At 31.4% G+C, this 23,748-nt stretch overlaps 2 protein-coding genes across 3 annotated transcripts; one reads left to right on the top strand and one right to left on the bottom strand.

Moving 5' to 3' along the window:
• Positions 1-696: 696 nt before the first annotated feature.
• Positions 697-5,287, bottom strand: LOC116850448 (major royal jelly protein 1). 2 transcript variants are annotated; one of them, XM_032828753.1, is made up of 4 exons: positions 5,042-5,287; positions 3,123-3,631; positions 2,397-2,811; positions 697-2,203 (listed from the first exon to the last, which is right to left on the bottom strand). In XM_032828753.1, exons 2-4 carry the CDS (start codon positions 3,615-3,617, stop codon positions 1,977-1,979), a joined length of 1,137 nt encoding a protein of 378 aa, XP_032684644.1. In that variant the 5' UTR covers positions 3,618-3,631; positions 5,042-5,287; the 3' UTR covers positions 697-1,976. The 2 variants fall into 2 exon arrangements, with proteins under 2 accessions (XP_032684644.1, XP_032684645.1); XM_032828754.1 differs by lacking the exon at positions 5,042-5,287 and adding an exon at positions 4,911-4,929.
• A 1,204-nt stretch (positions 5,288-6,491) lies between these two features.
• On the top strand, positions 6,492-23,555 carry LOC116850450. The gene is made up of 9 exons (XM_032828760.1): positions 6,492-6,817; positions 8,801-9,056; positions 9,837-10,456; positions 12,859-12,863; positions 19,204-19,697; positions 21,143-21,245; positions 21,523-21,611; positions 22,334-22,626; positions 23,264-23,555. Exons 1-9 carry the CDS (start codon positions 6,594-6,596, stop codon positions 23,514-23,516), a joined length of 2,337 nt encoding a protein of 778 aa, XP_032684651.1. The 5' UTR covers positions 6,492-6,593; the 3' UTR covers positions 23,517-23,555.
• The last annotated feature ends 193 nt before the right edge of the window (positions 23,556-23,748 follow it).

Raw genomic sequence — 23,748 nt, forward strand, 5'->3', positions numbered from 1 at the left:
TTAACATTACAAACATTACGTAATATGATGCTTCATGAGCGTTTAAATAGTAATAGCGTTTAACTTGCTTTTTTGTGATATCCAACTTCGTCCAAGCCCACGAGATGGGACCTATGTGTTATTCTGCTGAACGTCGTCTAGTCTCTACAGCAACCAGTCGATGTCTCACGTCTCTTTTTTTATTCACTTCACTTTACTTCACCTCACTGTACATGCGATTACGATCGTTTTAACGGTGTTTAACGATTTAACAAAAAGTGCACGGCAAACTCCAACGCTTTGAGAATATACTTGCGAATCAAAAATCATGTGGAAAAAACTGCAGATCGCGGCGGCGCTTTCAACAAGACCAAAAATAACAATATGATATTTAATATTTCTATATTATGATCAAGTTAAAAAAAACCTCCATTTATTATATAAGTGTAATTAATATATACATAATATTAGTAAATCAGGAGATCGCGGCGGCGCTTTCAACAAGACCAAAAATAACAATATGATATTTAATATTTCTATATTATGATCAAGTTAAAAAAATCTCCATTTATAATATAAGTGCAATTAATATATACATAATATTACTAAATCAGGATATGTACAATTTTACCTGTGGACATATTTTAATTGGAACGGCAAGGTCTTTAACAACTTGAATATTTCTTGCCGTATTCTGGTACATAATAGGTTTCTAAATAAACTTCAAAGTACAATTTTATTAATATTAAATCTACTCGAGATATTTTTTGGAAAACACAATTTTCTATATTTACAGTTTTCATCCATTCTCTTTTCTCAAGTTTAATCTTTCAAAAATTCTTAGTGCTTAGTCCTAAATTACTTGCAGGCTGTGGGCATTTTCATATTTTAATTCGCAAAATTTTCATATTTTAATTCGCAAATTAAACAAAGGATTAACATTGAAAAGATAAAAAAACTCTAAGGAATTCTGCATTTACCACAAACGGATGTATTGCGCGTCTCCATATGTCAGGTTACATAAGTTAGCACGTGTTTTCGTATTGTTTTCGTATACATTTACATAAGCTGACGTTTATTAGTCATTTGAATCGACTTACATAACAGGAATTAAGAGGTTACAACGATACATTAACACTTAAATTACGTCTTCGTTTTTCCCTCGTTTATTTCTATTTATCATGATATGAACTGTAGATTATCAAACAGATGATCACCAAACAGATAAAATGTAAATTTCAAACAGATTATAAATTTTACAAATCAGTGTCGAAAATTGGGTTTCGATGAATTTCATTTTGGATTTCGGTATCAATAATACAATTAACTCTGGCACTGGTCAACTTGTCCGGTGGCGCGACTTTGGATCGCGTAAAATGACTTTTATAAAAGTGTTTTTAGCCAATTGCAATTACACTAATTATGACGGAATTATATTCACTAATTACTTACACTACTGAAAAGAAGCTCTTTAAATATATTACATTAATAGAGACAACATTCATAGATTAGAGCAGTTATCTAAGAAAATAAAAACTCAGAACTCTATTGATTATATGACTAGATCAGCGACAAAATCAAGAAAAAGTTTTCAGATCGATGAAACTTTTCATTTTTCTACCTTTCTAATGTTTAAAGATAATTACAGAAAACAATTATTGTAATTTCACACAGAGAACAATTATTATCTTCTATTTTGATAAAAAATTGAAATGACATTGATTTGCGTATAATTCCTACAGAAAATTGAGTTAAAATCAATATAATTTTGCCGAGTTTTCGATTTCGATTTTGTAAATGGAAGATGTACCTTCTACGCTAATTGCTATATTTTCACTGTTGCAAAGAGACCCAGGGATCGCTGTGAGTGCATTTGTGCATCGAATTTTGAACTTGTTGAAATCGTCGATTTCCTTTTACTCAACATCAAATTGTGTAAATAATATGACAACGAAGTCTAAGTCACAGGAGAAGAAAGTGGCTCGATCGATGAAATTTTATTCTTCGCATGTCTTAACCAAGGGATGAATGGCCACGGACGCACCCGGGCAACTAACGGTGTTCTGTATATAATCCTGGAAGTTGCTCTCGATCACCCACATAAGTTTCTTGTAACCAGGAATAACTTGTGTCGGTAGTCGACAATCGCTGCCTCTCTCTACTAGAAGGAAGTTCTCAGGATTGAACGATGTCTCGGTGTTCCACATGTAGACATCCGACTCACCTGAAATTGAGCAATTCATTCGTGTTGATTATGTGTGTCGAGATTAAGATAAATAAAGATAAATCTAAGATTAAGATAAATAAAGATAAATCAATTAAATGTTATGAGAACTAAGTTTAACAAAATATCTAATATAAAATTTACATCGACATTCAAATCACGCTTGAATCATTTATATAAAATACAAAATTACCTTTAACTCGGAAGAAGATCGCGTAACCGTTATCAGTTCCGAGAAGGACTATCTTGTTCTGTTTTGGTCCAACAGCTACGACAGCACCATTAGTGTATCCTTTCCTCAAGTTCACGGCCTTGATCGCAAAGAGTTTATTGGATCCTAAATAGGTAAAGTACAGAATCGATGTGCCGCAGCTTTTTTTCACCAGTGCCAAATAGAGAACGTCTCTTCTCTCGACACCGGCGGTAACAGCTGATGGGAGAACCACTCGATATCCCTTATCCGCGGTAACATTGTATACGATTATGGATCTGGCGGCGGCATCGCTCACGTACACGTACACCTGACCGTCTTCCGCATAATCGACTGCTAGATATTGCAAACGGGACAACGGGTTCACCAGGGAGCTCAAATCGATCACTCTCACGACCTACGAAATATTATCTTTTTGAGGGCACGTATACATATTTCCTTTAAACGATAAGTATCACTGACATTAGAATAAATTATATTTCTTCGCAAAATTTTAGATTTATAATTTGTGAATATCAACTTAACTTACTACTCAATATGTCACAAAAAGAATAATTTAATCCTGAAAATGTTGTCTCTTTAAGAATATTCTCTAAAAATATTAATGATCGTCCAAGTGTTACAGTGGTGCAGTCACAAATTGGAAATTTGTCTACAGTTACTATTTAACTTTTTCCATTGTTTGTAATACTAAATTTATTCCCATACCTTTCCGGATTTCACGTTGATACCGACAACTTTCGGGGGACATCTTCGCACCGGTTGCTCTAAAGTATTGACGACTCCAACATCCAGCACCCACAGAATGTCCTGAATATCTAAATCTATGTCCACCACGCTTTGCAAGGCTTGACAATTACCTTCCTCCTGAATCGCCCAGCATGGGAAAGGTGTCACTTTCGGCGTGCAATCCTTCGTCTTCAAGGACATAACACCTAAGGTGAATGGCACGCCGGGCTTGTATCGCGGCATCGCTATAATAGCGTCCTCCTTATAGATCTGCATCCTCGTGGAAATAACATTCCTGGCGATGTAACGTCCACTCGTCTCGTAGATATTTTTCGTGCTCTGACATGGCCAGTCTAAGCTTTGCCCTGATAAGATGAACAACAGCTCTGGTAGTACTTGCTTGTCGCATACAATTATCGACAAGCCACTCGCCAAGATCGCCATCCATAGGGCGTTCATTGGGATTCGCCTCATCCTGCGCTCGCCTTCTACATAAGTACATGATAAAATTTGTCAATAAGATTACTTCTAACGTGTCATTTCTACAAAAGAGAGAAAAACCTTTCGTTATTTAACCTATTAATGCCCAAATGTGCTCAAATTTTATGTTGATTTGAGCCATCTTACTACGGAAATAAGGTCTGTTGTTTATAAAGAGTACCATTCCTACCAATTTCGATGTCGCTCTGTCAAATAATGTTGAGAAAGTTTTTAAAAAATCGCAATTTATGCAAAATTTTTGCAAAATAATATTTATAAACGCATGTTTTTAAGACTAATTTTTTCTTCTTCTGCTATTTTCTTCATAAAAACGTGTTAGTATCGCTCGAGAAAATGTCTAAAACGTATTCCCGATATTTTAACTTAAAAAATATGCCATGGATTTTTTGTCAACAAACATAACGATACCAAAATGGCGGTCGATTTGAAACATTTAATTCAAATTTTCCTTTATATTTGGTTATCGAAATTGTTTTACTATGTAATTACTATGTAAGTTACTATGTAATTTTGTAGTAATATTGATCCTAAAATAATTTCCATTAATAACCAAATATATATTTCCATTAATAATCAAATATAAATAAAAATTCGAATTAAACGCTTCAGATCGCCATTTTGATACCGCCATGTTTGTTGAAAAAATACTCATGGCATATTTTTTAAATTAAAGTATCGGGAACACGTTTTAGACACTTTCCCGAGCGATACTAATACGCTTTTATGGAGAAAATAACGGAAAAAGAAAAAATTAACCCTAAAAACGTTTGCGTTTTTTATTCTATCTTGAAAAAATTTTGCATAAATTGCAATTTTTTTTAATTTTCTCAACGTTATTCGATAAAGTGACATCAAAATTGGTAGGAACTTTTTATAAACAACAGATCTCATTTCCGTAGTAAAATAAATGGCTCAAATCAATGTAAAATTTCAGCACATTTGGGTTAATAGGTTAAAAAAATAATTGCCAAAGTTTATAATACGCGTAGTAGCTGGAACCACATGATTGATGCATTGTCAGCAATAATATAAAAGTTAAGTAAGAAGTAACAAGTAACAAGTAAAATGTCACAAAAGTGTTAAATGTACACGATTCAGATTTACAGAAATTTTTACAGCGGAAGAAAGATGTACATTAGACTATTTGAGCTGTTAAAAAGCTACGGATTTAACTAAAAACGGATTTAAATAAGTATACACGTGTCCACATACACGCACAAAAATTTCTGTGATTTTTTAGTAAATTTTATATATATGTATACTCACATATATGTACAAATACGAAATTAACAAAAATGGTATTTAATAAAGAGTTGTATTTAATAAAGAGATAAATAACGCCAAATTAATATACTCTATGTATAACAACAATGTCTGTTACAAATATAAAAACTCACAAGATTTCTCGTACAATCAGTTGGACAATAATCTGAAAATGTGGGTATCTTTTATACGTTTTTATACTTATATGCGTTGATTATACACTGAAAGAGACTGTTTACAATTTTATCGCATACTTTTACTACCTCCTTACTCAGTATTTTGCAACGACTCTTTTACTCAGACTTGACCGAATATGTAAGGAGGAAATATCTCGTGGTATATGCATTCTCGATTATTGTTAATAAATAATGACAAACCCAGGAAGATACGAATGGTATTAATAAGCGGAATTCCACCAGGAAATAAATCCAATAAAACAGGAAATATTTCACTGAATTTATCATATCGGAGATTTCCGCTCCTTTCTCTACAGAATATATATACTCCTTTCTTACTTCCTATTTTAATCTTGTATAGTTATATAATCTTGTATATATAACCCTTTAATTTTATTTTATTTTATTTTATTTTATTTTATTTTGTTTTATTGTATTTCCCTTCGATCTTTTCCAGTCTATTTTTTATTATTGCAATTATTATTATTATTGCATATTTATTATCTTCAATTTCTTTATCTTTAAATATAACTCTGTCATTATATTAGGAAAATCAAAGTATTTAGAAAAACAGAATCATTATACTTTGTATTCTTGTTCTATACATAATAAAATTTCTCAAAATGTTTATATTCGTATAAATATAGCATTTTTTTTATATAATTTTCACTATTATTAGTAGACTAAAAATATGAAAGAATGTAGTTATCAAGAGTATTTTTATAGTATCATAGTTTTCACTATTTATTTTATAGTATTTATTTTGTACAGTATTTATTTTATAGTATTTATTTTGTACTTTATACTTAGTTTTATAATTTATACTTAATTATCATACTATAAATTGTTTCTTTGATTCTATTTTTATAATTACAACTAAGATTATGATTAATATTATTATTATAAAAGAGAATAACTCTTTTAAAATTTTTAAAAAATGTTTGTTTTAGGGTTAAAATGTATTAAATGTTCTATATTTTATCCACAACTATCTTTGCTTACCTACAAAAAAAATAGTTTTTATTACTTACAGAAAAAGATTATTTTACATCTAACTTTCTTCTTTATGTCTTTTTCGGAAAAAATAATGTAAATTGAAATATAGTTGATATATAGTTCGTGTAAGGTCATTTTTCCTCAATGAATCAATTTTTTTTATAAACGTTGATTAATATTAAAGATTATAACCATAGCGTAATAGCATTTTCTATCTGCTCTACACTTAATCTACATTCAATTCACATTTAAAATTTATACGAATTTATACGAAATTGTTCGCATCAGATCGATCAGGAACGATAAAAAGAAACCTCGTGTCAAACCCCCTGTTGTACATTACGACAAAAAATATTTTTCCAACCGAGACATTTCGCAACGTTGCCTTGATATGACAGGATTATAAAACTGGCGCAATCCGAATAATCTTCCAGTTTATTCGAATCAATTCGACTGGGAAAAGAGACGTGGTCTTCTCCAAAGGTAGGGGAAATTCATATAAAAAGCAGCAAAGATGCTTTCTTCACTGGCGGTGACATTTATTGTCGCCGTCGCTCTCGTCGGAGGTCACGATTTTACGAAGTACGACAGAAATATTGTATGGACTGGTGGGCCTTTCGAGTGGCCTTGCCCGACCACGAAGAGCATGTTCAAGAACAGTGGTCGTTACATTTCGAAGAATGTCCTCGCCACTAGAGCTGTGATTTACAAAGACGATGCTATCCTGGCTTTACCTAGGTATGAGCATATTTTGCGTATAAATTCCACTTTGTAAATTTATTTCACACCTATAGACATATTCAAGCAACAAAGTAAGATTTGTCAAAAAAGGACTCGGAAGAAACAACATCACTTGAGATTGTATTGTATATAAATTGTATTATACATGTCTCTCTATCGTGATGTTGAGAAGAAATTTCTATATAAAGGAGTAGATCCTTATATAGGCATACTTTCAAACTGACTGGCTTGACGAGATTGCGTTTTCCTTTTTGATCCGCGTCAGGATAAAAGAGCAACTACATTCTTTGTTAGATCCACCAATCTAGTTAGATTTACTTCGAATAAAATAAAATTAGAGGTCAGTACAGAAAAAGCACGTTTGTTATGAATCGTGTTACGTGAAGAACGGCCGATATATGAAGTATCTATCGTAGAAATGATCAAGTTAATTAAACGTTAAGTTAAACGTGATCAAGTTAAGTTAAACGTGAGTTTGTAAATTGCTGATGATTATGGACTTAAGAAAAGTTAAACTGTCAGTTGGGACGTTTCAAAAAAAGTAATGGCTGCTTTCAGTAGAATGAGACGTGTGTGTGTGTGTGTGTGTGTGTGTGTGTGTGTGTGTGTGTGTGTGTGTGTGTGTTTATTTATGTAAGCTACTAAGCAATTTTCTATCCAGTTGGTGTGTAATTTTAGACCTTGGCCAGATCTGAACATACACATAAACCAATCAGATTTGCAAATTTCTGATTACTGAACGCATCGCTCCGCTGAGCGCAGCCATTGTCTTTTGTTTAAACCGCTCAAGCGTAGGTCAGTAGTAATTGATTAGAATTTCCTAATATTACGATTAAAAAAATGATGTTATGATAATGAGGCACAAGTACGGCCGCTTTTACGTTTCAATGCCACCTTAGTACGTCATTATTATCAGAAAAATTACTGAAAAATGCCATCGAATGGACAACTTGCTCTACTTGGGATATGAGACATGCTTAGGACATTATAACTGTATATTATAATGTAAGGTTGCGAACCTTACATTATAATGTACAGTTATAATGTTCTAAGCGTGTCCCATATCCCAAGCAGAGCAAGTTGTCCATTCGATGGCATTTTTCAGTTATTCTTCTGATAATAATGACGTACTAAGGTGACATTGAAACATAAAAGCGGCAGTATTTATGCCTCATCATCATAACGTCATTTTTCTTTGTCCGCCACTACTAGATTTCATCGATAGGGGCCAAGTTAGACACAGATAAATTAGATAGATTAAATTATCTGCAACACTTTCTAATCAAGTCTTTACGGACTTCTATGGAAGTGTTCACGTATACATTTGATCTATTTGCACAGGTCTACCGTATAGACCCGCAAGGCTAACGTCATGCACCTGTATCGTTATATCTTATCAAAGATCGTGCAAAGTTAATGTATGTAATAAGTAAACCGTGTTACACACATTTAAATCATTCCTTTCAAGAGTGGTTAACAAATCGTTCAGATATATTTACGAGCACAATAGCATTTTCTTTTGCCACTTAAATAATCAAGCGCTGTTTGATATTAAACTATTTATACATGATTGTTTTACATAATATAATGTTTTATATAATTAATGTACTTATAAAAACGTGTTGCATATTTATTGTTAATATAGTTAATTGCACACACACGCATACATTTCTCGATTACTAAATCACGTGATTAATTCCACTATGCTGCTCGTGAACGATTTTCACTTATTCATGAGAGTGCAAGTGCAAAACTATGTGTTATATAAACATAAGTACACCATTCACATAGATAATTACGCTAACGTATTAATTATAAAGCGTTTTAATTACCAAAAAATAATTAAGCTTTTACATAAATGTACATTTGAATTGCTATGGGGATCTTATTTCACTTGTCGTTTGTATAAAAACTGCGAAGTAAAGACGACGTTTTTAGATTCGACAAGGATACTAATATGTGTTTAAAACATATATCCAGGTTTAAAGTTGGCGTACCAGTAACTTTAGCCAAGGTATCTTTGAAAGATAAAAACTGCCAGGCCAATCTTTTCCCTTACCCTTGCTGGTCGTTTCAAGAAGAGGGAACATGCTCCGCCTTGCAAAATGTTGTGGACCTTTATTTGGATCCTCAGGATATTCTGTGGGTGCTGGATTCGGGTATCGTAAACTCTCTCGAAGAACCCATACGTAAATGTCCGCCAAAGGTTGTCGCCCTGAACGTAAAAACCGGCAAGGTGAGATAATCCATTTGTATAATTTGTAATATGAAATGATAATATGAAATGTAATATAAAACAAGTTTAAAATGTATCTATGCGCACGTTGTGTTACCAATTCGCATCGCCTTTCTTTTTTCCTTTCGCACAAATGTTTCATAACATACATACGTGAAATTCAACTATGTTCTTTATAGCGTGACGAATAGCTGCGAAAAATTCTATTAAAACGGATTTTTTCCTCACATTATGTAATAATTGAATCAGTATTGCAATATAAGAATATTTAAAAATTCTGAAATATTCACATACTCTAAAATTCCCACAAATGAAAATTGAAGAAACCGACATTGGCTCTTTTCCTTTCAAGTCATAAACATAATTAAGAAATAAATAAAAGAACTAATAACAACCAAGTCGCTGTTGATTGTGCGCAAAAAGTTCTATTGCAGAAGATCTATAAACATCATATATGATATAAATTTGTATTGATCTTTCAATTTCAAAAAAAAATAGAGAGTATTTGTTCGATTAATGTCATATTTATTATTTCTCAAATATTCGTGCTAACGAAATCAACCTCTCAATTATGCGATAATAAAACGCGTATACACGAGAAAAAATGTATGAAAATTTATTCATAAGGTATAAAGTTTATTTCTATAAAATAAAATTTATTTCTGCAAGATGAACTTTTATCCCGCAAATAAATTTTCAAATGTGTTTCTTTTCTTAATATATAATAATAAATAATAATTGACACATAATAAAGCAACGTAGCGAATACTTCTCTTCTAGATGATGAAAAGCGTCGATCTATCCGACCTGACGAGTGCCTCATCTCGGTTGCAATACGTCGTCGCAGACTACAATCCGGACGGCCGAGTCTTCATCTATGTGTCTGACGCAGCCACAAGAGCGATTCTGGTGTACGATGTGACTTCCAGTCGAGGATATCGCGTCGTTCTTCCACAAGCCATAACCACGAATTGCTCCCGCCGAGATGTACTTTATCTCGCCCTAATACGTCGTCAAGATGGTAGCACTTGCCTGATCTTCACATATTTGGGCGGCAGCCGGCTGTTCTCCATTCGAACGGACCATCTTCGGAGCGGATCTGCTCATGGCAAGATACACGATCTCGGGCCAAAACCCAGGCGAATGATCATCCTGGGCACAGACAATGGCATCGCGCTCTTTTTCCGATACGAAGGCGAGGCCGATGTCTACAGGTGGGATAGCATCACTCCGTTTGTGCCTGCCAGTTTCCAGCCCGTTTATAAGAGCCACGAATGCAACCTGGCCACACACGTGATGGCTGATTACAAGAGAGGACAAATGCGCGTGTTGGAGAGCAATTTTGCCGATTACATGCAGGGCACCGTTGGTTGTGGGGCCAATCACGCGTTGAATCTCATGTAGAAGGTGTTCTCGCTTCACCGACCATGAATGCAATTAATGAGGAGAGTCGTGTATATGTTATTGTCGACGTACGAGTATTGACAGCACAGCACACGCAGATGTGACAGATGGTTTCTCAATTTCGCATCGAGACTGGTGCTAATCCGACAAATTGGGCAACTTTTTTTGCGCTACAGACACGTCGTGATGTGCCTTAAGCTAATCGTTGCATCTCCACTGTTGTAAATATATTATATGGATTATTTCTACGTTTGCATCCGTAGCAGTCAAATGCGAGCTCACCGAGATAGATTGCGATTCCCTTTCAATATTGATTACGCAACATCTGGCAACGAACGGTCAAATAGAAATGTCAATCGCTGATATTTTTTCTCTCTCTTTCTCGATGAAGAAATAAACATATGTTGTTTTCGTTCTATTAATTTCGTCTTTGAGCACTCTTTAGATTCATCTCTTCAATATAAATTTTACGTCGGAAGTTGAATCACTTTATATTAATTCTCTCCGTTGTATTTAGTCAGTAAATCTTCTCGAAATTATCAACTGCTCCCAGACAATTCATCACAAGTCACATGTCACTTTTTGGGAATCGATGTTTTCGCTGTATTAAAATTCTACATACTTTTCTTTCGTAACCATCGCTTACAGTCGCTTACAATTAATGCTCCAACGAGAACACAAAGCTATTGATTATTAATCCGAGAATTTCTCAGCAATGATTTCCCTTTCATATCTTCGTATCTAATTAATAGGTGGTATTTCACAATAAATATCCAGTTAGCACGTTGATTGTCTTGAAAGCGATACATTTGCGTCAATATACATAAAGCGTAAATGATACGCTGGATTCTCGATGAAAATCGATATTCAAGATCGGATTATCTTCCTGGTCTTACATGACATTCAATACGAAACGAAAGTTCAATTGTATTTAATTACGGAGTAGATAACTTTTTTTACTATTTTAATTCTCCGCGTGATCTGAAGTCTGGATAATAGAGCGTGGCGAACTTATTGCATTTGGTAAGAGTAAGTGCAACCAGAAGTAATTTCGTCTTTCACAACATTTCAATTATAATAGTTTAAATTTGAAATAAGATATATTCGCAAAATATTACCAAACAAAAAGTGATAACACTACATTCTTTAACGCGTTCGGCGCCACGTAAATCGGTGTTGACCGAGTCAGCGTTTCACCAATACCCCGCGCCGCTTATCGTCAATCAATATTCAGTCGCCACACACACACGGTGCACGATTTTCTGTATGATTGGTTGTGTATGCTAATTCGTAATGTGCGTGTTTCGACGCATGCCAGACACCTTCGTGCACCGAACGCGACAGACTAGCGTGCATGATTTCCGTGCTCACTACCGTGCAATATTTCGTGTTAATACTTCCTATATGCACCGATCAGCGCGTTGGAAGTGATCACGTGATGGAGTTTCATTTGTATATTGAAATGTCTCGTCATGTCGTGTTATAATGCCGCTGTCAACGCGTCGTGATTAATTTAAACTGACACTTATACTTTCGCAAAGTACTAAAAATACTAAAAAATATTACTATTATTATATAGAAGAAATTCATATAAATTATTAAATACACTTATAAACGATAGAACTTTCTTATTATCGAGACATTAAATAGTGTTAAATACGGACGTCTTTTTCACGAACACACACAAATCAAAGCGGTTTTAAATATAAATGGGATATGAAACGTCGTGATTTTTACAAAAATGTTGGAGCACTTTCCACTGCATTTTTGTCAAAATCCTTTCTAAATAGAATTGTATTTTTTTTTGTCATAATATTTCTTATATTATCCCCTTGTTTAAATACGATAGTAACTTGCTACATGATGACAATACGCACATATAAATTTTCTTTTGTATAAAATCCATTCGTTTTCACTGGAAACATAATTTCTTCAAATTGCTTGTTCGAATAATCGCTTTGTGATTAGAGAAGATATTCTGAAACCAATATGGCCAATATCGCACTTTTGATTCATGCCATACGACAGATAGTGGCCGATAATGAACTTTTTCTATTCATATCGTCTTGTTTTCTGAATGCATTATATATTATCTTGTATATTAAACATAATACATTTGTATCATTTTGCTATCACCCATCAATGGTGGCTAACCATACACGACGTCCTGTTTATTTTAATGTTATAATTTAGCTAGGATAAAATTGTCCATATTATTATGCCTATTCTATTAATGTGTCTTTCTGTTTAAATAATTCATAAAAAATTATTACAAATAAATAGATAAAGTATTTTTTTTTTATTAAGTTAAAGTATTAAACACAAAAATATTTTTTCTTTCTATTTGTGCTAGTTTTTTATGGTTTATTTAAATGCAAAGGCACACTAACAGGAACAGACACAGTAATATGGAGAGTTATCCTATATGATATATTATTTTTACTTTAACTAAAATTATCTGTGATGATGCTGATCGTGCAAAACAGCTGGCAGCGAATGCATGCGTATTGATACAAAATTATATATATTTAAATTAAAATTGAATGTTATTTAAAATACCAAAAACGTTTTTTACGCAAAAAAATATTGCGGTGACTAATACGAATTGTCATTTAAATTATTTTATCAAAAATACGCCCTTTTGCTCCTTCAAGTTGCCAACAAGTTTTCATTCCAGTCGACCAATCGAGCTTGACGATTTTTGATGATTAATATATTTATTTGATGTAATAACTTATAATGTCTTACAATTGAATAAACCGTTTAATGTCTATGAGCGTGTTGCCTATATTAACATTTGATTTAGAATTATGGTGTCGCGGAAAACATGCCAGACAGCCTTAAGCAAGCGAAATTGAAAGCGTAGGCGTAAATCATTAGTCGATCGATTGCGTAAAGCGCTTCGAGTTAGCAAAGAAATCTTGGTCAAAGACATATTACAATATCAAATCTTTTAAAAATATATGTTTCTATTATACAAGAGATAAATGTCCAAAAAATATAATTATTCAACTAGGAAGTAATTATATATAAGAAATATTATATATGAAGTTGTAATTATTATCATCTCCTTCTGTACACTATTCTCTATGTGATTCACTGGTTATTATCAGGATAAATTTTATTTAAAGTTAGTAATGGAATCTTTCTCATTTCTTTTTTTTTTTTGTATACCTTATACGGTATGTGGAGCGATAATGCTATGTAACTATTATTCAGGATTGAGAAAGTTGCCATTTAAAAATAACTCGTTACCTATTAAAACTAGTAAACCGCTGTCATTTCTCAAGAAGCGACAAATCATTACAATTTCCGTTTGTATTAAATTTAAGGATCCTCTTTTTTTTATTGCCATATATTCCATCCCAGTAAATACAAATTATCGGTAACATAATATAAAAATGTCATAATTTTCTACTCCACAATATAAATATACAACGTGAGTGCTATGTAACAGAAGCACTTGTTGAATGGAAAATTATAACATTAATATTACGTACTGTTAGTTGATGTTTACTGAGATATATATGTGTTCTACATGTGCAAAGTCATGATAAAAGTAACGAGATTATGTAATCATTAACTAAAAAATGTAATTGTATTATCGCTATTATTGTTATTAACGAAAAAATGTTATAATAACGCCGATACTAAGTCGTTACTGAAACAAAGGTGGCTTGTAGCGGTGACAGCATTTTCCGCTAATAGAAAAGTAGCTTTAATAGAAGCAACTTCCCAATCCTGCTATTACCTGCGTGCAAAAATATTTTCTATGAACATTCGCTCTTACCCATACGATAGGACAATAATTTGCGGCTTCACAGGTCAATGGATCGAGTCGCCTCATTGCAATAGTCGACCAACGATAGTGAACCGCTTCCGCTTTGTCGTGGGAATGGAGGACAATTGTGATCACGCTATGGTGTTTATCGTGTTATTCTGTACGTGGTGTTGAGCAACGATTAATGCGATCTCTAATTCGAGTTTGAATTCGATTCGCAATAATTCAATACCAGACTGTATCCCATTGCTCTATTTTATAAATTATGCATTTTATCGGTAAAAAATCGAATGACTTTTTAATTAGATTACTCAATTACATAGATAATGTAACTAGGACTATAAACTAGGACTATAAACAGACTATAAACAGACATACACATTCGCGGACGCGTGAACGTAAATATAAACATGCCGATTAAATAAAAACAAAAAGAGCAATAAGAGTCTAACTTGCAGGCGTCTGTATGTAAATATCGATAACGAAATTTAAATTTTAGTGTCCGAAGATTTACGTAAATTGTTACAATTCACAAACACTCGAGAACACTGGCCTTTTTCTTTTTATTTATTTATATATCTAAAAAGAATTTTTCTTAACCACCTCTTTTAAAATTTCTTTTACCTTGCGGCTAATTAAACTAACTAATATTAACTTTTCTTATTTTAAAAAAATATATTTTTTTATTTCTATTTTATTTTACTTCCTATGCAGCTCTTTTTCATACCAAATATCATTTCTTAATATAATTATATTATAATTTTTGTTAAGAGGTTAATTAATTTATCTTTTATTATATATATATATATATATATATATATATATATATATATATATATATATCTTAGAGATATCTTCATGATATCTTCATGATATCAAATACATGAAGTGTAAAAAACATATCTGTACATAAAAGATGTATTGTATATGAAACGTGTATCGCAATTGTGCGAGAAAATCTTTTCTAACGATATGGAGGAATTTGTGCCATGGTTAGATCAAGTCTTAATAAATCATAAATCTATCCTTGTAAAATATGCCAAATATACAGTAGCTCGAATTAAAGTATTTAATACGCGAAATACGAAGGTCTTACGAAGTACAAGGAGGCTAGGTCGGTATGCACAAGTATAGAACAAGAGTTCTGTTCCGGGAGAGAAAGTGATTTATTGGTTAGTTGTAAAGGTTGGTATCTCGGAATTTAAGCGTACAACGCACATACTATATAAACTAACCAAAACAATACAAATAAAAACATGTCCTGATTGGTAAATAAGTTTCGAATATTTCCAATTTTTTTCAATTGTAGAAAGTCTGCTAGATATAAAAGAAACATTTTTGAAAGAATACATTATTCGTTAAATTTACTATATCGTTAAATTTATTCCAATTATTTCTGTATATTTTAGGTTGTCTCAGATTCCTTGAGGTTTCATGAAAGTTGAATTATTTAGATAGTATATTTTATAAAAGCATTATATGTGTGAAAGATCTTTTTGTTGCTATAATTTAGTAATAAATTTATAAAATTAATAATTGTATGTCCAAAAACATAACATTACATTAATTTTAATTATCTGGATCTCTCTACATAAGCGAGAATGTCGAGAGCGCCTCAAACTAACTAAAAGAGAGAGGAATTTATTTTAATAACTATGAATTAAATTTGCTTTTATATCCCTATTTTTTGTAACCTACGCTGTTCTATATAATTAAAGAGGGAATCCAACTTTCCAATTTAATTAATCAAATATGAAAATGCTAATCAGCTAACTTGGAATTGTTATTCTTGTAATAAAATGTCCGAGATATTCCTTTAGATTACCATATTTTTATTTTAATAAAGGAACAGCTTAATGGAACGAACGAAATAAATGTGTTAGACAGAAAAAATTATGATACAATAATCATGAGATTAAGATCGTTCAGCATGTCTCTATATAGTTACACCAATACATGTCCAAATCAAAAGTATCTGCAATAATGGGCGCGGTCTTTAGTTCCGGGCACTTTCGATCGATAGTAGTCGAGCCAAGGACGTCTACGTAACGGTTATAATTCTGTATTCCGAACAAGTGTCGTTTGTTACTATTTTTATATAATCTTTATGGTAAGAATTTATGTCATATAAGCCTAAATATTTATTAATCAGGTTATTCACATTTGTAACTAAATAAACATATTCAATAAACATATTAAATATTTAGCGTGATCTGTAGTATTATCTATTATTTAAAGAACAAGATATTACAAGATAAGAAATTTAATTGATAAATCATTGAGAAATAATTTGCTCTTTAAATTTAATATGTAAGTTACTTTTGTAACATCTGCAAACGTGTAATTTCAAACCTATGTGTTAACGAGTTGTACTAAATGTCGAACGTATGTGAAGGAATATAAAACTTTCTGCATGCGTGTACATATAGCAGGTTGCGTTACGTCTCATGCATATTTGCATCGATAAATACGATAAATACTTAAAACTAATATTTTGTTATAATTTCAGTCGAACTTCTCTTTCAACATTACCAAGTTTTATAAACTTTATGGAATATAACTGATCATTAGAAATGCTTGGATGATTATAATCGAATATACTGAGAGAAGAAATATATAAGAACTACTAAATATTAATTTTATGAGTATTAATTGCAAATTTAGCTATACTAATATAAAATATTTTTCAAATAATAAATTATATATTTCCTTAAAACTTTAAGGAAATCTTAATTTTTCATGAAAGCAATTATTTACTCTATTAAAATAAAAGAATTTAGATTTAAATAAATATACTGTTATCAAATAAATATTTATTAACTTTTAGATATTTTCTCTCTCAGTATACATACTTCAAGAAATACAACTAGAAATGATTCGCCGTAAAAACGGCATTTTGATGTCATTTCAATGTCGAAAGTTGTCGATTCAAAATATACATCGAGAATTTGACATTTTTTAACAAAAAGTTGCATGCGCGGGAATCTTTTTTCTCGAGATTTAATATTACATTATGACAATTGCATTTGTGTATAAATTATAAAATAATTCCAGTAGTCCAATCTCCCAATTTTTTTTATATATAAATCATAATTAATTGAAAAAGGATAAGATTTTTTGTGGAAAAAATTTAACAATATTTGTAATATTTCAAACGAAAATATTCTATCTTGTCCAATATATATATATATATATATATATATATATATATATATATATATATATATTGTAGGAATATAACTAAAAAAAATCAAACACATTAATTATAATTATATCCTTACTAATTCGAAAAAACATCAGATAGTTTTGCCAATTATTGTAACGCCGAACATTCACAAGACATTTTCGTCGCTATCGATTTCCCATCATACGATTTCCCTTCATTCTGATGAAATTACTAAGTTTCAACTCGCATGACTAAAAAGAAAACAGAAAAATACGCACGAGGGCATGAATGTTAAGTAGCCAATCATAAACCACTCTCTTCGTTTTTCAACGAGGAAGGATTTGCACGAAACTGGTTAAAGTTCACGTTAAATTCTATAGTCTTCGATTGGCCCGTTTGACGAGGCGGAGATGTAGGTGTGCCGCCTTTGGATAAAGCGAATGTGCGTACAAGTAAAAGTACGTACGTGTTTCGTTACACAATACGTTCGAGTGTGGTCTCCAGTCTCTTAAGTCGGTACTGGTAAATTGGATCAGTCGGTGTTCAGTCAGGAAAACTCGTGGTACACACCTCCGGTATATATTCGATATTTACCACTCGCTCTTTAAACTTACTTCGAACAGTGGTGAAGCTTTGATTTGCACTTCAATTGACGAGTCTTTAACCATGAGGTGAGTGATCAATAAGTAATCTATGGTATACAGTTAGTTGATAATTATAATTAATCGTTGAATATAGAGAAAATTAATTAATCAACAAATAGCGCAATTTTCAAAAGTGATTTTCAATTAAATCACCAGGAAACAATATTTGTCAAATAAAATTGTGCAGGCTGCCATCTTTCACACATGAAATGTTCGTTCTTTAAATGATTTCGTTAGAAATTTTTAAATTTAATTGACGGAACGCGAAAGTTTTGTAATTCTCACGTGTTAATGAGAACTTTAAATAAAGAATTTAGACATTTCTCTGTTTTTTTTAAGTCTCAGAATATAATTACATTTATTTTTTTCTTATTCTTTTTCATCCAAATGTTTCAAAGAACATTTTCTTTGATTTTTTCTTCTATTATCATTTAACGTTTAAATACTTTTAAATATCTTTTGAATAAACTTATTAGATTAGTGCAAACAATTTTTTATTTAATATTTGAGGCTTTTGCAGTGTCCATGAATATTAGATTTGGTTTCCGGGTTTGAGCCGCGTGAATTTTTCTTTGTCTAATTCCGAACATTTCAGTCCACTTCATCAGGGAGGAACACCCCACATCGGATCGTTCCTCCCTGATGAAGCAGACTGAAATGTTTGCGAAATGTCGGAATCAGACAAAGAATCCACGCAGCTCAAACCCGGAAACCAAATCTAATAATTTTTAATTTATCTATTAAATTTCAAATATTTTGAATGTCAAAAGGAAAATAGAAAGTCCTTATTAGATAACAAAAAAATACAGAAGGAAAAATCAAAATACATGTTTCTCAAGCATCTCGATGAAAAAAAATTTTTTAAATACATATAATCACATTGTGTGTGTGGCCTTTTTTTAAATAGAAATATCTAAATTCCAATTTGAAGTTCTCTTTAACGCGCGAGAACTACAAAACATTTTTCCTTTTGTTAATTAAGTATATTTTTAACAAAAAGTAGAATCAATGTTGTTAATTCATTTATTATTCAATTATTAATTTTTCGAAATTGAAAGATTTTGTTTTTTATTTTATTTGACAAACACGACATCTTTTTTACGTCAATCTAAGATTTAAATGTTTTTGCCTATTTATTAATTAGGTACGTAGCGCTTTTTGCGATTATTTTACCACCACTATACGCCGAGAGGTGGGCGGGAAAGTTGGAAACCTTAGCGCAATGGCCGTTACTTGATTTCGCATTGCCATACGATCGTGATTTTCACGATCAGTATCGGCCAGAAAATGTGGTGATGACCGGCATCGAAATAGATTGGGACAGAGTTTTTGTCAGCACACCCAGATTGCGCGCGGGGGTGCCTGCTACCTTAAGTTTCTTCCCGAGGAACGTACCTCTAGAAAGTAGTCCGCAACTTCAGGCATACCCTTCGTGGGATTGGCATGGTGCCGGAAAAGGCGAAATTAACTGCACCAAGTTAATTTCAGTATATAGAACCAGACTGGATCGATGCAACAGATTGTGGGTCGTTGATGCTGGCGTCATGACGTCTATTGATGATTTTATGCCCGTTTGTCCACCGAAAGTCGTAGTCTTCGATATGAAAACCGACCAGGTGGTGCGTCACGTTACTTTTCCACGTGAGGTAAGTGAGGTATTTTTCTTATAATAGAAAATTACAAATTGCACGTTTGTAACGGGAATAATTTTAATTTTAAATTAAAATGACAAAGTCCACAAATTTTTGGACAAAGTTCACAAATAATAAACACTAGTTGAAAGTTAAACACTGTTCGCATCTAATAGGTGCGTTATTATAGGGTAAACTCGGTTATTATGGCCATAAATTATTATGGCCGAAAAAGATAGCAATAGACCGTAATTTCTGTAATAATTGAAAAACATTGCGTTTGTGTAATCAATCGCAAAGATAATCGATATTTATTGTAATGTATATGCGTATATTTTTCGAAATAGCAAGATTATGAATATTACACTATATTTTTATTTTCGACTATCTGTAAAATTTCTCATATGTCCACTAAAACAGCTATAACGTCGAATAAATTATAGTTAAGCTATCGCAATTAACGTTAGATACGTAAAGTAGGTACGTAAATTATAACATGCATTTTTATTTTTGTTTTCACTATTTGTTAAAAATACTGGCCGTCTTTCACTCATATTTGATCCATTATCATTCAATGAACATTTATAAAACGAAAGTCGTTATATTTCAAAAATTACCTTTACTATCCCTTATAGAAATATCATACTAAGAATCATTGATAATTACTTATTTTCAGTATTAAAAATACTGGATAATAAGTAATTATCAATAATTCTTAGTATGATATTTCTATAAGGGATTACAATAATTAAATCTTATGTGCAATATGTTTCGATCAAAAGATTGCATTTAGAATTTAAGTTTTGTAATAGAAATTTCTATTTTATATATGTATTATATTTTTCACAAATAATATGCAATAAATATCTTATACTAAAATAAATATGTCAAATTATGCTTTTTTCATTATTTTATAAAATAATAGGTACAGAAACTTGAACATAAAATATATATGGGCTATCTATTAATGTTATGGCCATCTTATCTGAAAAATTTAGGTAAGATGACCAATGCTCATGTTTTGATATTTTTATATATTTATATATAAATAATTTCAATGAGAAGTATTTTCCTTTTAACTCTGATGGTACTGTAAGCTTCAGTGAAATAATATGCCAAACGCTATTAAGAAATAATAATAAGAAATGTATTTCTTTTTTTTGCATTTTAAAAAAGTATGGCCATCTTATCCGAGTTTATCCTAAATTGGTTATGAAAAAGCATATTGTAAAAAACGAAACGATTAGTGAATAGTCAATATGGATTATTTTTATTTATAATTATAGTAATAGAAACCGGTTGCTTTATGTAGCTAAAGGTTAATGAGAGTAAAATAATTGTATATTGATATATTACATATTTGTCCTAGAGAGAAAACAAGTTACATTCATATTACCTCTGTGTAGAATTATGCAAAAAAATATTTGACCTAAATAATTATTATTGTATATATTTTTTAGGTTTTAAGACCGAATACTTTGTTGACTAATATCGTCATCGATGAAGTTGCAGCAAAAACATGTAATGATGTATTTCTTTATATGACTGATACCGCCGGCCCAGGTAACGTTTACTACACTTCTTTATCTTCATTTAATTATTAGTATAACTAAAAATTATTGTACTTCAAGTTTGATTAAGATAAATCTTTAATATAGAGCCGACTTTACTCATTTTCTTGATATTCATATATTTTTTATATTTCGTTATATTGATTCTAAATTTATTTCCATTGACCATGCTATATATGTAGCTTACAAAAAGCTTTAGGCATCTTTAAGAATTATATATTTTTTAAATATCTGTGATGAAGATAAAAAACGTGATGATATATTTTTAGGAATCCTCGTTTTCGATGGTGCTACTGATAGAAGTTGGCGATTACTGCACGCATCGATGTTCCCTCATCCGGATCAAGCAACGTATAAAGTGGGTTTACTTATTTATATAATGTAGAATGAGTACAATAAATTTATAATAAATAATAAAAATTAAGGTAACTTGATAACATTACTGACAATATTAGAATGATACGCTTGAAATATTAGATTCTGACTGATGCTTGAAGATACACGAAAAAAGTTCACGCCAAATATACAAACAGATATAACAACCTTATAAAATATAGTTATATTTTCTTAGAGCGCATAGTGTATTTCTTATAGAGAACTCTAAAATTGTATATTAAGTTAACTTCATGTATTAGGGTTATTGTATCGGCATATGTACATGACATATGAAAGATGATTATGTGACCAATGTCGAAGCACTACCAACTATTTAAAAATTACTGACTCTATAATATATGCATTCAAAACACAATCTAGAATTCCTTTGGTTTGTAAAAAAATTTTATGCAACATATAGTTATCATATAGTACATATAGTTATCATATAGTACAATATACATATAGTACAATATATATCATGGCATTATATGGATTATATAAAATTAATTATAAAGTAAATAATAATATAATCCAGCGGGTCATCTAACTGTCTAATTGTATTAATTTCGTCTAATTGTATTAATTTCGTGTTTATTTTTGAGAAATATTAATTTTGTAATGTTACATGTACAAAAAATCCCTATCTTAGATTTTTCTTGATACATATACATTTCAAGTAAAGTTAAACAGACATTTCTTTAGATCGGAAGCGACACCTTCGAGTTCCTGGATGGTGTGGTGGGCATAACGTTTTCGCCAAAGCTTGGAACCGTGTATTATCAACCTCTGGCGACTGATCGTATCTTCAGCGTGCCTACGTCAGCATTACAAGCCGGACCGCTGTCTTTGGGTGAACAGTTACCTGTGACCTTAGTTGGTAGAAAGTCGAGTCAAGGTCTAGCACTGGCAGTGGATCCTCAAGATGATTCAATCTTTTTCTCCCCCTTTACTGAGACTGCGATCGCATCGTGGCAACCGCAAACAAATCAACAGAGGTATCCTGACAGAACATTTTTAATATTAACATATTTAATATTAATTTTAAATATTAACTTATTCTCAAATTTGTGACTACATATTGACATAATAAGCAGCACAAAGTTAAAAGTGCTGCGCTGCACACGCGCACACGACGATGTCAATTTTTACTATCGTAAAAACTAAGCAGCAGGTTCATGCCAATATCAAAATAATTTTATCGCATATATAAATTGCGTCTGTCACTTAAACCATATCTATATTTTTGATAAAGTTAGTTAATAGATCTACGTTAACAAATACATTCACGCACTTATTTTGCATGTTCGTGACTAATTTTACTATAATAGAAAAGTCGTTAAAAAAAACTGAGTATTAAAAGTATTTTATGTTTAATTTTATACAATAATTTCTGAAATATAAGGGGGAGTGTAGGAATGAGGTATAAATTATGATTGCAAAACACTTTTATAGAACATATTTAGTTATATAATTACATAGTATATAATATAGTTATATAATCGTATAGTATAGTGTGTATAACATATGTCATGGTATATTATATACAGACTATATAGTTATAAATTATTATTTTATATATAATTATAATATCGCATGATCGCAATTGTTATCTCTTCTACTGTCTTTTTTCAGGATAATCGTTTATAGCCCAGAAGAATTGCAATTTACTGCTGAGATCAGATGGGCGGAACGCGACAACGGTAATTTTTGGGTAATGTCGTCGAGATTCCATAAGTTCTTCCTGAAACAAGTCGATACTCGTCAAAATAATATTCGCATTATGAGAATTAAAATGAACAATCAGATACTAGCTGCAACGCCTCTTGTTCAACATATTAATCCATATTATCCATTATATTTCTATAATGATACTTTAATATACTAAAAAAGAATTTTGATGCAATAGTAAATAAAGTTATAAACATAAAAGCATTTACAATAGAAAACGGAAAATAAAAATATTGATAAAAAAGTTATCGATGAAACTTATTTCTCTGAAAGAGGATCTTATATAATTATTATCTTTTTTAATATAATTACATAATTATCTATATTGTATAACACATACGATGTATAAATTTTGAACTATATTGCAGCCAGAAACTACAGGAATTTAA

This window comes from Odontomachus brunneus, unplaced genomic scaffold (genome assembly GCF_010583005.1).
Source record: "Odontomachus brunneus isolate Ranch 3 - 2012 unplaced genomic scaffold, Obru_v1 Obru_scaffold_146, whole genome shotgun sequence".
NCBI lineage: Eukaryota > Metazoa > Arthropoda > Insecta > Hymenoptera > Formicidae > Odontomachus > Odontomachus brunneus.

Bases quoted from the DNA above. Each gene is read 5' to 3' on its own strand.
- LOC116850448 (XM_032828753.1), bottom strand. From the start codon at position 3,617: ATGAGGCGAATCCCAATGAACGCCCTATGGATGGCGATCTTGGCGAGT. The intron at 2,812-3,122 runs GTATGGGAATAA...AATATTTCGTAG, and splicing joins TCAACGTGAAATCCGGAAAG to GTCGTGAGAGTGATCGATTT. The intron at 2,204-2,396 runs GTAATTTTGTAT...GCTCAATTTCAG, and splicing joins GATCTTCTTCCGAGTTAAAG to GTGAGTCGGATGTCTACATG.
- LOC116850450 (XM_032828760.1), top strand. From the start codon at position 6,594: ATGCTTTCTTCACTGGCGGTGACATTTATTGTCGCCGTCGCTCTCGTC. The intron at 6,818-8,800 runs GTATGAGCATAT...ACATATATCCAG, and splicing joins GCTATCCTGGCTTTACCTAG to GTTTAAAGTTGGCGTACCAG. The intron at 21,246-21,522 runs GTAACGTTTACT...ATATATTTTTAG, and splicing joins GACTGATACCGCCGGCCCAG to GAATCCTCGTTTTCGATGGT.